At 41.8% G+C, this 16,004-nt stretch overlaps 1 protein-coding gene across 6 annotated transcripts in view; it reads right to left on the minus strand.

Annotated features, from left to right (window-relative positions):
- MECOM (MDS1 and EVI1 complex locus) overlaps positions 1 to 16,004 on the minus strand; it is a 718,633-nt gene that overhangs the window by 33,467 nt on the left and 669,162 nt on the right. For 3 of the 6 annotated variants that reach the window (XM_084847473.1, XM_084847475.1, XM_084847472.1), the window contains 3 exons: positions 14,280 to 14,433; positions 1,826 to 3,188; positions 1,470 to 1,556 (listed from right to left, as the gene is read on the minus strand). In XM_084847473.1, coding sequence (XP_084703599.1) covers positions 1,470 to 1,556; positions 1,826 to 3,188; positions 14,280 to 14,433 — 1,604 coding nt within the window. Of the gene's footprint in view, positions 1 to 1,469; positions 1,557 to 1,825; positions 3,189 to 14,279; positions 14,437 to 16,004 lie in introns of all 6 variants that reach the window. The other 3 variants (XM_084847471.1, XM_084847470.1, XM_084847476.1) reach the window with 2 other exon arrangements.

Here is a 16,004-nt window from a genome sequence, read left to right on the forward strand (position 1 = left end):
CAAGATGATTGAGTTTTTGGTAATTCATTGCAAAGATCTTCCAGGTTTAGATCATGTCAATATTTGGCAAATTGTTTACAGAATAAGAGGGCATTTCATTTTACATTTGGAAGTTTAAAAATGTGGATGTTTCTTTCACTGTTACACCCAAAGAAGATGGTTTCAGAGTCTTCGCTCTCAGGACAGTCCGCTCCCCGTGTTTGTGCATGAGTCACTGATCTGGGTGTGCCTCTTGGCTGGAAAAAAGCAAGCCCACAGCTATGACTCAAGCAGAGGCACAACCGGAAGGCACCTGTGACAGCAGGTAATTTTTCTGTGTCTCTGCAATGGGAGTGACTGCATATCCCAGTTACACCCAATACAAAAACAGCACAGAATTACCCACCTTCACCAGAGTTTGATTAGAAAGAGGTTAAGCTGCAACAGTAAATCATGCAGAGGTGCGGTGGGTGTATGTGGATGCGCTACCCATGGCTTACAGGAACCTTTAATGATCTACTTCATTTATTTCTTGCAAATCTTGCAAATTTAGCAAATCTCCTCATGGTATACTAGTGTGCAGTTGCACATTATTTGGAATTACTGGTTTAGGCCGCTTCTGTGATTATCCCTTGTCCAGTTCTATTTCATTTCTTTTATGTTGACTTGTCCCTCACTTGTTCCTCTGTTCTTGTGCAATATGCACACATGCGAAGCAGTGCACAAATAGAGTTGGATTCCTCATCCACATGAGGAAGTACTCCAGCTGCCACTTGGCACAGCAGACTAGCATGTTTCTCATGAGTGTATCTGTTTTTGAGTAGGGATGCATACCTTCTGTTTGACCCAGCAGGCTTAGGCATTAACTAATAAGAGAAGAAATGTGCTTATCCTGCCATCTGAAGTGGCAAGCTTGGAGGGACAATGTTCCTTGCACTCTCTACCTACCCAGACATCATAAAGAGCATTATGGGGAAGATAGTAGCAAACAAAACCCCTTTAACATCCCCCCCCCCAAATCCCTAATCAGATACATCAACTTGAATCAGTTTGACTGCACCAGCTCTTTCTGGCATGTCCTTGGATATATCCAGAAGAAAATAGCTGATGTAGCAATATCCTGAAGAGTTTAGAATAGGAAATATTCCAAATTAAGGTAGCAATCAAGGGCCTACATATTATGCACTTACTGCAATTAATAAATAGTTTTTAAAAAGGAAACCAGGAGAAAATTCATCTGCAAAAAACACCCAGATTCTGTAAGAGAGATTCCACATTTCCCTTTAGATTGTTTTAGGGATTGTCAGTGTTCAACTGGATATCTGAACACACTAAATAATATTTACTGTTAAGATACCTCATTAGCTTTATCATGCAGGTTCCTCTGACATCAGTCGTAACACTCTGCACAGCAGAGCGGTACAAGCACCTTCCAATAACTAAAAACAAATCAGAAGATTACTCTATTGTAAATAAAGGCAGAATTTTACCCTTGAGTTCCACGTTGTGTTGCTATGGTACAACGTGTTTTGAGTTCTTGAGTGAAACACCTTTGATTGCAGTGGAGATCGACGTTCCTAGTTTGCAAACAAAAGCCGAATTTGACTGCCAATTTTTAAATACATTCTCTTTTTTTCTGAAGGGAAAATTGCTTCAAAGATAATACATTAATTTGTATTAAGAGAATAAATGATTACAAATGCCCAACAGCGAAGTTGCATTAATTCAAATTTCAACAATTTCCGCAATTTTATTACAAGAAATGACTGAAGACCATAAGCCCTGTGGGTCATCTGTACATCTGAATGAGACTTCTGAAAGCTATAGTTCATTACACGTGTATTACCTGTAAATGGGATCCATAAAGAAAGGTGTCGGCCTTGCATGTTGTAAAGAGATGTCTGATGATTTCCTTGATTCGAGATCGGGATCTCCCTTCTTTCCTCCAAAGATGTGGTTTTTCCGAGGCTCAGTATGTTTTGTACCACTAGCTCGACTTCTGCTGCCCATACTCAAATCTAGAGGCTGGTCTTGGCTGGTCACTGATGGAGCTGCTGGTTTTGAGGTTATAGGAGTAAGTGGTTTCTCCTCCTTACGTTTAGTGGTAAGGTCAAAGGGAGACTCGGAGTTTCCCTTTAAGATCTTCTTTACTTCTCCTGGCGATTGGGGTTCCACTTTCAAAGGTAACGGTCTCAAGTCTCTATCAGGAAATGGGTACATTGACTGAGAGAATGCTGGAAAAAATGGGAGGGGAAACATGGAAGGGTAAGGTAAGGCTCCAACTTTTTTGTCCTGTAGCCCCACAAGTCCTGTTGAACCAAAGTATTTTTCAGCAATAGAGGCAATGGCCTTTATAGAATCATTCACAGCTCCTGACACCGCAGTTTGCTCCTCTAAAGATGGTGAGAAGATGGAATGATTGCTGTATTCTTTCTTATTATTTACGGAAGCCAAATTCTGAAGAGAGTTTACTTTGTCTTTGAACATTTTACCATTTTCTTTACATTTCTCTTTATCACTTTCAATGTCACTTTCCAGATCAGAGCCAGAGGTGGTCTCCAGGTCACTCCCACTGGGGGTACTGACATCATCAAGGTCACTACTCTCTGACTGGTCACTGATCTTTTCATGTGGCCTCTCTTCGGAGGACCTCTCTGGTTGAAGCTCCACTGGCTTATTTTCACTTAGGTTAGGTGGGTGCTTATTTAGTGCCTTCAAAATATCCTGGGTAGCTGGCAGTGTCTGAGGATGTGTCATGAGGGGACTTTGACTTTTGATTGTTTGGTCTGTGCTTGGAAGTCCTTTAACAGGAGAACTAGCAGGTATCAAAGGTGGCCTGTGGTACAAGCCTGAAGGAAACAAGCCAGGGAAGCTAAAAGAAAATCCAGGAGCTGTTGGAAAGGTAAGACCAGCAGGATGCCTATTGGCACCAAAATAGTCAGCAAGGCCCGGATTTGCATGATTCATATTAACCATGGAAGATTTATCCATAGCTGGGGTTCCAGGAAGTGATATGCCTTGGCCAAAAAATCCTCCTGCCGCAAAATGGTTCTTGCCCTCACAAAATCTCCTGTGTTTATTTAAGGAAGACGTAGTGCTGAACATTTGTCCACAGTCTTTGCACTTGATTTGGGTTCTGCAATCAGCATGCATACGCTTATGACGGCAAAGGTTTGAAAACTGAGTATAGGATTTATGGCAGACCTCACCTGTGTGTAAACGACAACAACAACAACAACAAATCTCAGGATTTATGGTAATTTTTCTCTTCCCCCTTCCCCCACCACCTTTCATCCCACCCATTTGCTTTAAATTGAGCATAGGAAATGGTTTATACTTTCATAAAAGTCACTTAGAGCTTAATCTAAGCCTGCTTACTCAAAAGGAAGACCCAATGAGTTCAGTGGGATTTACTTCCAGGTACATGTGGTTATGATTGCAACCTTGGGCTGCAATCCTATACATTTCCCCTTAACATAGTTCAGTCCCACTGAACATAGTAAGACTTACTTCAAATTCTGAGTAAATATGTATAGGACTGCGCTGTTAATCAGAGATATAATGGGATGAGCCTGAATGCAGATAGCATGTTAAAAGGCAGTCCCATACTCCAAAACAAGGAATCCAGTTATGCAAATATAATAAGCAGAAGAAAATCCCCACATTTCTTTTCCTTAAAAATCAAAAACAGTATATTTTATTTTCCATAACATTTTGACAGCTTTGAGTGCATTGAATGCAATGGCCAGGATCCAGAAAAGCCCATGTTCATACACCTGAAATCCTTATGTCCTTCTGATCCATCAGCTGTCTACCAACAAACAACCACTTTTTAAGGGACACATCCTATGTATATTAAGACAGAAAAAATTCTACAACTCCCAGCATTCCCAAATGCTGGGAGCTGTAGAACTTTTTCTGTCTAAACATGTATAGGATTGCACTCTTAAAGTTGCTGTTGACTGAGAAAGGGCACAAAAAGGGCACAAGTTGATTTGCACATACATGGAGTTCTGGATCATAGTCACTGCTTTATAATACAATACAATGATATCTAGAGACCCTGAATAAGCCATATTTGCAGAACAGAATACAAACTTGATCCAAGAAAAACATGTGCATGCATGGGTAATTTGGCCTCACATGGTTTGCTCAATTTCTTTTCGCTACACATGCATATGAAATCACTCTTATCTGTGAAAGTCTGCACAGGAGACACCTCAGGTTGAGTATTCCTGGTATGGACTGTTATTACAGAGGAGCCATGATAGTTATAGCACATCAATCACAAAAATAAGGAGTGACAGAAATAGATTAATCATGATTAAGAACCATATTTGCTATTCTAATTGCTACAGTTGAAACAATTGCTATGGTCACTTGGTAAAACAAATTTTCATCCAGAACGTGTGGAAGTGTGGCCTTTGGCAGGGCCTTGCTAGCATTGATACTTGAGCGTTTTCTTCAAAATCAGCATTAAGCAACACAAATGGAATCTGCAACAAAATTTTGGATTCCAACCACTCCATTCCATTCCCTCTCCCGAGTTTTATGGGGGGTTCCCCCCTGACAGTCAGTTGGCATCCTGTGGCCACGGAGCACACTTTGTCTTCATTGAGCTGTTTGGGGTTCTCCTGACCTGTTAGGATTCTCGCACCCAAATACTGTTTTTTGTTTCAGCAAACCTTGGGGCTCTCCCCAAGCCTGGCGACACCTCACTGTTGTACACAGGTGGTAGAGCAGCCAGATGCAAAAGAGGACAGGGCTCCTGCACCTTTAATTGCTGTGTAGCGGAAGGAATTTCAGCAGATGCAGCTGATAATCCACACCTGCTGAAATACCCTCTTCTACACAGCAATTAAAGGTGCAGGAGCTGTGTCTTCAGTCAAGGTTTATTATACAGTCACAAACTAGTTCAAGAGTCTTCTCTTGTATCTGGCCACTGCAGTACTTGGTGCCGATTTGGCTACATAAGCAATGGCACTCAGGCTGCAATCCTACCCACTTACTTGTGAATAAGTCCCAGTGGAACATATTTCTTAGTAGACAAAAATAGGATTGTAGCATCACAGCCTGGACATCAGAAACAGAGGGAATGATTATCCCTTTGCATTAAAACACAGCTTCCTACAGCAAAGAACAGCAGCTTAACTTTTGCTCAGTTTGGGTTATATCACAGCCTCTTGCCCTTCACACATCAAAGCCACACAACAATACACATTGTGAATTCTGAGACCTTCTTAACAATTATTTTTGTGGTTTCAGACAGACTGACATAATTTACAATGGCTCTATTTTAAGCCTGAAAAGGAAACTGAATTGAATGTATCCCATCCTGCACTCTTGGTTCCCATGAACTATAATCACGTCCTCTGACTTCCACTCACACCACTGCTGATGCTAACCTTCCTGCTCTTATAAAGCTTACCCTTGAGAACTTGCCTGCCTGTTGTCTGTCTTAAATGTTTACCCCTGTAGCTATCTGTTCCCATCACAACAACAAAGACATCCATTGTTTGAGAAGGCCCCGATTCCACCTGTCTGGCTCAGATGGGTTGCCTTGCTGATATCTATGACAACAACTAGAGTAACAGTTGCAGGGATGGATGCAAGCCAAAAAAAATGTACAATTCAGGAAGAATGTTATTGCTATGTATCAACTGATGTTCCTTTATGATACCTTTCATTCATGAGGAATGCTCTAGCTAAAGAATGTTTTCTTCAATCTTATCCGCGCAGAAACATTAGCAGGTTTAATTGCTAAATGTGGCTCCCCCCCCCCTTTATTTAGAGAAAATATCATGAATGTACAGGTCAGAGGAAAATCTCTGGAACTTTGTCTAAATTAAACTGTTGGATCAGTGAATTTAGTTTGGAACATTTATTGCTTTCGAAGCCTAATGCACAGTATACTTTATGCAAATGGCCTTCCTCTAGCAACAGTAATCTGAACTTTCAAGAGTGAAATTGCAATTGATTTTTATGGCACTAATTCAGGCATATAAAAAAAAGCACAGGCTGAAAGCACTTGGTGCAGTTCCACTGCTGAAACTAAATAGGTCTTGGCCAAGGTAATGCCCAGTTGGGAGAGTGGGAGTCTCGATGCACACTGCGTTGAGCTTCATGAAAATATGGAATACAAATAAATAATAGATCCTACATGTGAACAGGAGGATTCCTGCTATATCCAGCAGTCCCAAGTTGTTAACTTTCTGACAGCTAAAAGGTCAACGCTTATTTACATATAAAAATTCATTAGATGTATACAAATGTAAATGGCTTTCATGCCTAGCAATGTGAGACAGGCCTGACAAAGTGGCTAAAATTTAAAACTAACTGGATAGTAATACCACCTGTTCAGATGAATAGTCCTAGCAACTTTCATAGCAAGGCAAAATCAACAGGCGGTGCAAGCATTCACTGTTAAAACATATAGTCCAAATTGTTAATTACTGTAACATATTTAGCTGCACAGAAGCACACAGAGGCAATGGGAGAGAGGAAAGGATGCCCATTGCAGATTTCATAAGTAACCTCCTATTGTATCAGTTAAGCACGAAGGTCCACAAAAGTGCACAATCTACATGACAGACCCTCAAAGCAGATTGGCTGTGCCTCCTTAAACAGAAGTTACATCTGGGGAATTGTAGCAAGAGGCAGGACGAAGGAGCAGGTATACCAAATTGCTATGAGCTATAGCTACTCCTTCTCTCATCTTGTAGTCAAAGTTGCCTGTCTAAAAACAATGCCCCGGGCTGTATGCCACAGCCTGGGGCATATAGCCAAGGGCATACATTCACTCAGTGGAATTGGGCAGCTCTGTACACAATTCCCTTGCATGAATGGAACTCTTCCCCCAACTAAAGAGGATGGAGAAGGTCTTATTGCCCAGAATTCTGATGCCCAGAGCAAATCTTTTTATTTGGGTCATAGGATTCTGCATTTCCATTACCACCCTACTTCCTGACCAGATGATGTTTTCAGCAGGTCATCACAGTGCGACTCCTAAATTTATATTGTCAGAACTGTAGGATTTAATTTTAATTAGTGAATAATGTAGTTGTATAGGACTAGGAAGGACTAGGAGCCAACTATATAAAAGCTTAAGAACTGCTTGGCTGGATTGGACCAGGGTCCACCTAGGCCACAACAGCCAGCCAGATGCCTCAGGAAGCTCACAAGCAGGGTGTGATGGTGATGGTCGTTCCCTCTTGTTTGCCCTCAGTCTCTACAAATGAGAAGCCCATAATAAAATAGCCAGTAAATGGAAATAGGAAATGCATTAATTTAAATTATTGTGATTTAAAAGTCAGCCTTGAAATTGAAATGGCCATGTTGTGAGGCAAGTACATAGACTGAAAGAGACTTAGAGTTGTCATGTTTGGGGAAGGATGATTAGGAAGGTTGCCTAATGGATGGCAGGGTGTGGGTGTGAAAAGCCCTGTAAGCTTCCTTCCAAGATTAGCATAGAAATCCCAGTCCAAGTCCACCAGTCCCTTCTCTATGTCATATTACTTTAATTTCAATAGTTTGGATCCAGACTTAGTCATACTTAGAGTAGACTTAAATGGATCCACCCCATTGTAAACCTTTGCTTCCTAAGTCCATGGAGAGGTTGGACATGATCTATAATTTAAGATAATTTTCCCTAGCTCTTTAGTAAGCCTTTATATTCTATAGTCTTACTTTTACCTTAAGTATCCAAGCCAGAGGTCTTGCTTCTCCTGTCTCTAGACACATATCACTGTCTTGACTCCATAGTCCTCTTACCACCATGACCTCTCTCCCACCAGCCTACCTAATACATTTGATCCACCAAGAAGTTAGCCAAACGTGAAGTTTGCATATTTTATGCTTATTAAACAAATGACTTTTAAGCGCTATTTTTAATATATCCCTGTCTATTCCAGCATGTGGTTTCTATTTGAGCAAGCTGGAGATTTTATGAAGGCAGTGTGTAATTACCTTTGTGTTGGTGAGCTGGTGTTGGTGAATTTGCTCCCAAGTCAGGGCGGCATACTGTAACGAGAGACAGTTGCCATAAACAGACTGGGAAGGTACAGCATGGTGTGTGGCCTTTTTGCTGGGAATCAGATATCTCTGCTCTAGGTGACCCTCTACCCCCAGCCACAAGCTCTCAGAAAATCCTACCCTGACATGTGATCTTTAAATTCTTTTGTTCAGTAATTACATGGCAATTATTCATAATTGTCCCATGGTTTTTTTTTTCTGTCTATCTATCATCCTCTGCATTTGAAAAATCACAGTTGCTCGTTTGCTTACATCAGCAATTGCTGAGGACACATTCATGAAAAAGCAGAGAAGAAGCATTTTCCATGTGATTTAATTTGAAAAGAATGGCAAAGCATCTGAATTTTCTTTTTTTTTAAAGCAAGAAAAAGCAATTGGAGCTGCAGAGTATAAATGGTCCCTTTATGTCTGGAAGCTATTGTTAACTAATTATTTTATTTTCACAAATATTAAAAAGATACCCTTGTGATCTCAGGCAAGGGAACACAAATCTTTGAACAACAGTCATAACTGGGTCTAGTTAATTATGTTTTTGCTAGCTTAAATAAGTCCATGCACAAATAAATAAAAATATCAACCATTCCAGGAGCAGGCCCACAGCCCTCAGAGGGATTCTTTTAAGCCATTAAAAATCATGTTTATATATTATTGAGACTCACAGCTCACACAGATCGCTCAACTGCTCCCTTGATGAATGTATGGTGTATGTTCTAGTATACTGAAGAAGTTAATTCAAGAGCTACAGGAAGCTGATTGTTGGTTCTCAAGAGTTTGAACCACAAGTCCCCATGGGCTGATATGAAATTGCAGGTTGGCCCCTCTCTCTATTAAACTGGCTTCCTGTTTGACCTCACACCTTCATGCTGTGTGTATCTGGATTCTGTGGCCCAGCCGTGCAATGGAGCCAACTTAACATTCTGTTAACTGATCCTGCCTTGGAAGCTGTTCATACATTCAATAGAAAGACTTGAGTAATAAATAAAACCACAAAATGCTGCTCAACTTGATGTCAGAACAAGAGGGGCAAGGCAGGGATTAGGAAGATTTCACATGACATTAAAAGTGACCTAAACTTCCCCACAGTGAGCTAATGAAGCTGTAGAACAGTGACATAGAACTTGCCCCACCACTGGGCAGATGTGTGAGATCCCCTTCAGAAGTTATACCAAAGAGAGTCAGAAAAAAATAGATGTGCAAGTCAGGCAGACATCCATTTCTAGTTGTTCCTTTTTATTTGTTATTTTCTCTCTCTCTCTCTCTCTCTCTCTGATAAGAAGCCCATAAGGCAATGCAAAATATTAAACAAAAGAACATTAAAAACAGCAAAACATTAACACTGCATAATCTATAAGGCTAAATTAAAAAACGATGTCTCTTCCCACCCTCTCTAAAACTCAAGAGAGTGGAGGCCAACTGTAGTTCTTTGGGGAGTGCATCCTACAGTTTGGGAGCAACACTGTAGAAAGCCTTTTCACATGTGCCCAACAAATGGGCTAGTGGAGGCAATGGTGTTCTCAAGAGGGCTTCTCCTGCAGATCTTATAACTGGGCAGGTTCATAATGAGACAGATGGTCCCTTAGCCAAGTCCTAAGCTGTTTAGGGCTTTAAAGGTTAAAACCAAGACCCTGAATTGAGGCCAGAAATTAATTGGCAACCAGCACAGGTCTTTCAAGACAAGTGTAATATGGTCCTGCTACCATGCACCAGTTAACAGCATAACTGCTGCATTTTACACCAACTGAAGATTCTGAATACTCCTCAGGAATAGCCCCAGGCACAGCACATTGCAATAGACTAAACGTGATGCAACCAAGGCATGTTGCCAAGTCAGAAGTTCCTCTCAACCAAGTAAACAAAATATTTACTGTACTGAAATAACACCACCACCACCACCACTTAGGATTTGTATGGTGCTTCAGAGTGATCAAATCACTCTGCATACCTTGTCTCAAATATTTAGACATCTTCAAAATCAAACCTAGAATCAGCTGATCAAATAAGATATGTGGATTGGGACTTCCTCACATCACCACCCACCTGTCACTTTTGGAAAGAGGAGGGTTGTTTTAGAATAACTAGATGTAACAGAGAACCTTAATATTTGTGTAGAAGAGGGAATTTCAGCAGCTGCAAGTTGTCATGTCTTAATGTTGCAGGGCTGAGAAAAGCTACACCTGACAAAATTCCCTCCTCTATGTGAGTGGCACAGGTGCTCCTTCCTCTACTGGAGGGATGAGGAACCTCTGGCCCGTGGGCCGATTTGGCCCACTAGGCCAACCCATTGAGCCTGTAGGGCCTCCGATGACACTCCTCCCCTGTCCTCCAGCTTTGTCCCTGAGCCTAGATAACAATAGTGCTGAGATAGCAGCCATTAGTGTGCTGTTCGCCCTCCCAACTGGGAGATGGAATGGTGCACAGCGGTTTCTGAATGGTTTGCAACTGGGGAAGAGCTGGATAGTCATAAGATCAAGCTTTAGCTGCAGCAACAGCATTTATACTCCCCTGGCTAAAGTTGATCAATAGTTTATTTCTTTATTTATACCTCATCTTTACATCAAAGAAATGGCTGTCACAGTGGCTAACAATAATAAGAACCAAAATTAAAACTTAGTTAAAACAGTCATTACTGTTTTATAACTGTCTGGGGAAAGCTCGCACACAGAGAAGCCAGATCCCTCGCCAAAACACCAGCTGAAGGAGATCCAGCGGGCATTTTAACAGAATGACATCGGGGGCATGGCCCTGTCCATGGACATCATTCAGCCCACGGAGAGCTGGGGAGAGTTATCCACCCCTCCTCCCAAAACTAATTCCTCACCCCTGCTCTAGAGCAATCTAGTCACACTAGGAGGCACTGTTCAATTTGTACAGAAGAGCAACAGGAGAAGCTGGAGATAAAGAGACACTGAAGTCAGCTATATAGTGTGAACAACACACAACTCAAGAGCAACAGATACATACACCGAAGACACACACATTCAGAGGGCAACTCTTCCTTCCTATTTCTCCCTCCAATCATTTAAATAGTACAGCCCATCCTGCTGTGGTAACTACTGGTATTGTACAATTCTCCACAGTGGGAGGCACGGCCACTCCTGTTACGTGATGAACCAGCCATTGCCATGTTCTGACCAGAAGAGAATTTAAAAGGCAATGGTGAGGTTACACAACAAAAAGCTCCCAGGAAATGTATAGATTTTGGTTGTGTTTGTATTGTGCATCGCCCTGAGAGCCATTAGCTACAGGGCGATTAATAAATCTTGGAAATAAAAGAGCTAACCCCTAATTCCATGTACAGAAGCTGATCAGATGTTTATTTGTCTTTTTAGTGACATTTACATACCACTAAATATAATAAAATCCCTAGCAGCTGCTGATGGTGGGATGGGATGATGTCCTCAACCAAAACTCAGGGCAGCTGGATGCTTAGGGGGTGCAGGGCAGGCAGATTGGCACACACAGCTGTCTCCTTCATTCACCACCCCTCAGCAGCTGCTTCCTGAGGCAGCCATCTCACTCTGCCTAATGGTAGGGATGGCCCTGATTGAGTCTTGGCGAATCCTTTCACCTTTTCATCTGTTTGTTTTCATGTAGTAAAATATTGGATTGCCTTGACTTCTGCTTAGATAAATTTAGAAGCAGCTAATCAGAATGAAAGATGTTAAGCGATGAGGACTTTATTGCTGTAATTCTCAAGGAGGATAGCTAGTGAAAGTCTAAGAAGGACTCTAGGCTGAGATGATCTGTAGAGATCCTCTCTTCCTTTAGGGAAGAATGGCCAGAAGCTTTGTAAGCCTTTTTTGAAATTAGCAATCATTTGGAATGATTCCAGTTTTTTCAGTGGTTTGCTAAAGGGAAAATCTCATTTGGTGGAATCTTCTTTCGCTTTATTAGTCACATCCACCAGTAGCTGTTCTTTTCTTCCTGGGGCTACATTAAGAAAAAATAAATAAACTTACAAAAGGCTCAAAGCATAATTAGACTTGGGCCTAGGGAAGTGTGCCAGAGCATACAATATAAAATGAGGTTATAAAAGTATTTCCAGAATTGCCCATGGAGCCTGGGATGCCAGGAAGCTTCTGAAATGAAATAGGCAGACGAAATACAGGGAGTGCCCTTCTTTAAGAGCTGGTCTATATGGGAACCAAAAACAACATCCCTGTGGTGAATTCTCACCTCCCTGCCACAATGTTTACAAGCTCAAATGGCATGGAGAGCAGTCATCATGTAGTGAATATCCTCAATAGCAGTACGGAGCAGAGGCAGGGAATTATATGAGCAACGTAGGTTATAAATAGAAGAGCACCATAGGTTACAAATACAGAGTGGACCCAAAACTGTTTAATGAATGTATCTTGTAGCTACCCTGCAAGCACCACATTAACAAAAGTAGCATATCTTGATGTGATTCTTAAAGGCCTCTGGTGGTCAAGCTCCATTTTCAGCCATGCACCCATTTGCTACCATCTTCTAGCAGAGTTTGGCTAGTTCACTAATTTGGTTAGTTCACTATTCAGTTTCTATACATGCGCATACCCTTTTAGCACATTGTTATCACATTTATTGGGTGGGCAGGCGGGGGGGGGGAATTGTGCAGATTCAGCATTTCAAAAACAAAAAACCAAATTAAAAGCCCCGAGTGTTAATTTCCGTGAGGAAGAAGCATGTGTGAACAAAAACCATGCAAAGCAGCGGGGCAGAAATAAAATGTGACATGCAATGGTGTAGAAGAGCCAGGGCTCACAGGAACTTAGTGCTTGCACTTTTTTACTGGCAGGGATGCTGACATCATCTGCTACCCTGTCACAGTTTTCTGTTCCTTCTGAACTTAGCTGCGATTCTCACTGTGCTGGATGAGAAATATATTTCCCCAACAACAATATATTGTTCCCCATTGTAATGCAAAGGTTTCGGGGGGACGACTTGGTCTTCAATGGGCAATGAAGATCCATTAAGTTCACAAAAGACCTGCTTCTAGTAGAGATAAAACTGCTAGAACTGGTTTGTTGATATAGATCTACTCAGTTGCCTGAATTTTTGGATTTTTCTTGGGAGTGTGACTATGGAGATTGTCATGATGAGCACCTGCACTTCAAAATGTGCCAGTATACCACTGTGACAAGAGTGCTGATTCTGCATAGATGCATGCACACACACACTCGGACAGAAAGAGAGTGGCAGGCGACCAGTCATTCCTGCCACACAGGAAGGGGACCACAGCTTCTCTGTCATACAATGATGGAACAGCTATCACAATCAGAGTGGTGGACAATTTTAAAACACCTGTTGCTGGGAGCAAAAGGTAAAAAAAAGGTAAAGGTGTCCCCAACCAGTCGTGTCCGACTCTAGGGTACGGTGCTCATCCCCGTTTCTAAGCCGAAGAGCCAGCGCTGTCCGAAGACGCTTCCGTGGTCATGTGGCTGGCATGACTGAACACCGAGGTGCACGGAACGCTGTTACCTTTCCCGCCGAGGCGGTACCTATTTATCTACTTGCAATCTCTTGCTTTTGAACTGCTAGGTTGGCAGAAGCTGGGACTGAAGACGGGAGCTCACTCTGTCACGCGGCACTCGGGTCTCGAACTGCTGACCTGCCGACCTTCCAGTCTGCAGTTCAGCGTCTTAACCACTAAGCCACCGCGGTCCCTGAGCAAAAGGTAGCCTTTCTGTATCAGGAAGCTCCCAAATAATTTTGTTATACCAAGATCCCCAGTGTATACTTAGTACAATAAGCTGGCAGCACAATCTTATACATGTTTCCTCAAAAGTAAGTCCCTTTGAGTTCAGTGGGACTTACTCCTAGGTAAGTGTGCATAGGTTTGCATCATAAATCATGCCCTGAAGTCTTATTTAATTTTCTTCAGTAATGCTAAATAGCGTATCTGCTTGGAAGGGCGTGTGTATGGAAATACTGAGTGAAGACAATGTATTAAGACTAGAAATTAGACTGCTGACAATTCAGCTGCCTAGAGCCCAGAACAAGATCTAGGATGAGTTCTCCAAGAATGCTTCTCGAACAAGTCACTGGACCACAGTTGACAGGAATAAGAAAATTGCCCGCCACTGCAATAGATGGCCCCAGACTCCCCACAAACACAATGGCTGGTTCTTCTGACCAAGGACATGATCCAGCCAAAGCCAAGCTGTTTTTAGACCTATTGGTTTCACTGGGACAGCTAATGCTTCAATGTGAGCATGTTTATTTGGGTTCGCATCTTGCTTGAAAACAGAAAGACACAGAAGCTTAGTGGTTAAGTGGGAGAGACTTACATATAAAAGGCTTGACACTGCTGTGGATATGTTTGTGCTGTTTGAGGCCTGAAGAAGTGGCAAATGTTTTACCACACTCTGGACAAGCATGCGCACGAGCGCCAACGTGCTGAGAACGGATATGCCTCTGGAGGTTGCTGGGGTCCGTGAAAACCTGCTAGGAAATGAGTACTGATTAAACAAGAAACTTTGACGCAAACAAGGAAAATAAAACACACCAGCAATTGCATAAGACTCTTCTGGAAACAAGATGTGTGAATGAGGGAGAGAGAAAAGATTTGCATTTTTTAAAGAGGTTTATGTAAGTTCAATTATGTTTCTGAGTCAGAAGATAAGAAAGGTGACTTTTAGGGAATGTCTGTCAGTTGCATTTAAAGCAGTGTCAAGCCCATTTAAGTGGCAGGGCAGCCATCCAAGGAACTCTGGGAACTATAATTCTGTGATGTTGCTAGGGAACTTCTTGCAACCAACTGTCAACATTCACAAAACTACAACACTCAGGGTCTTTTGCAAGACACAATAGCAGTTAAGACCATTCTGAAACTATTTAAAAAATTTATAGAATACAAGTACAAAACCTAATCTAAGATTTACAGTGCAATCCTATGCTTGTCTACTCAGAAGTAAGTCCCACTGAACACAATGGGGCTTACTCCCAGGTAAGTGGACACAGGATTGCCCTGTTAATTGATTTTGCACATTGAATTTCATTAATGGCACATTCAACAGAAAACTGATTGTAGAATTTACAGCCATTAAAGAACTGGCACTTCCAGCATAACAAAATGTAAAGATAGCACAAGTCAGATGGAAATAATATTGCTACTTCCATTGTGATCTTAGGCTTCAGCATTACTACTCCAATCAAGCTGTTTGTAGCTATTCACTTCATTCTTACTCCTTTCTGAAGTCCCCATTCCTGCCCTTTTCTAGGTGCCAACTCTAAATCAGGCCTCTTCACAACTCATACTAAGGCGTTCCTTCCTGCCTACCTAGATCACCTGGCCTTCAAAGTTCATCCTTTCCCAGTTTTGTTAAGCAGAGAAATTGGAAATGGGATGGGGGGTGGGGTAATGAGCTGTCATTCCTGCCTGTTGGACTGTGTCTTCCTACGGCACAAACCAAAAGGGAACATTGCTGCATGTTGCTGGGATCTTGAAGAGATGGGCCCTAGAAACTCTCCCCACCATCCCTATTATCCCAAGTGTTTGGTTAACCTTCATGGAATCAAAACTCCAGAAGCATTACCTGGCTGAAGTGATATTCGGTTATCTGAAAAATACCAATATTTAGCATACATAGCAATCCTAAGTATGTTTAATCATAAGTAAATCCCACTGAGTTCAGCAGGACTTACTCTCTTGTAAGTGTGTTTAGGACTGCAGTGATCATCTCCCACTAATAGATTTTTTTCCCCTCTGTGTTTCAATTAGGGCATTGAAACCAGGGCACACAATCTCATAAACAGGGCTGTTCAACAACTACAATTCCACATATGCAGATTTTTATGCAGAATATGCTCTCAGATTTAAAAAGTGTATATCACAGGACCTTGGGTTTCCTTTTTATAATAATATTCAAGCACTGAGCAATTGGCTGATGCAACATAACTTGGTTTCCTTACCACAAAATGCTATCCCACAATATGTCAACAAGCCCTAAATCCTAGTTTCAATATTCACACAAGTAGTTTTGGCATTCATGCTGTGGCATTTCCTTGTTGGT

Source organism: Heloderma suspectum, chromosome 3, assembly GCF_057233095.1.
Source record: "Heloderma suspectum isolate Gila_16-S chromosome 3, 16-S_ref, whole genome shotgun sequence".
In the NCBI taxonomy this organism is placed as follows: domain Eukaryota; kingdom Metazoa; phylum Chordata; class Lepidosauria; order Squamata; family Helodermatidae; genus Heloderma; species Heloderma suspectum.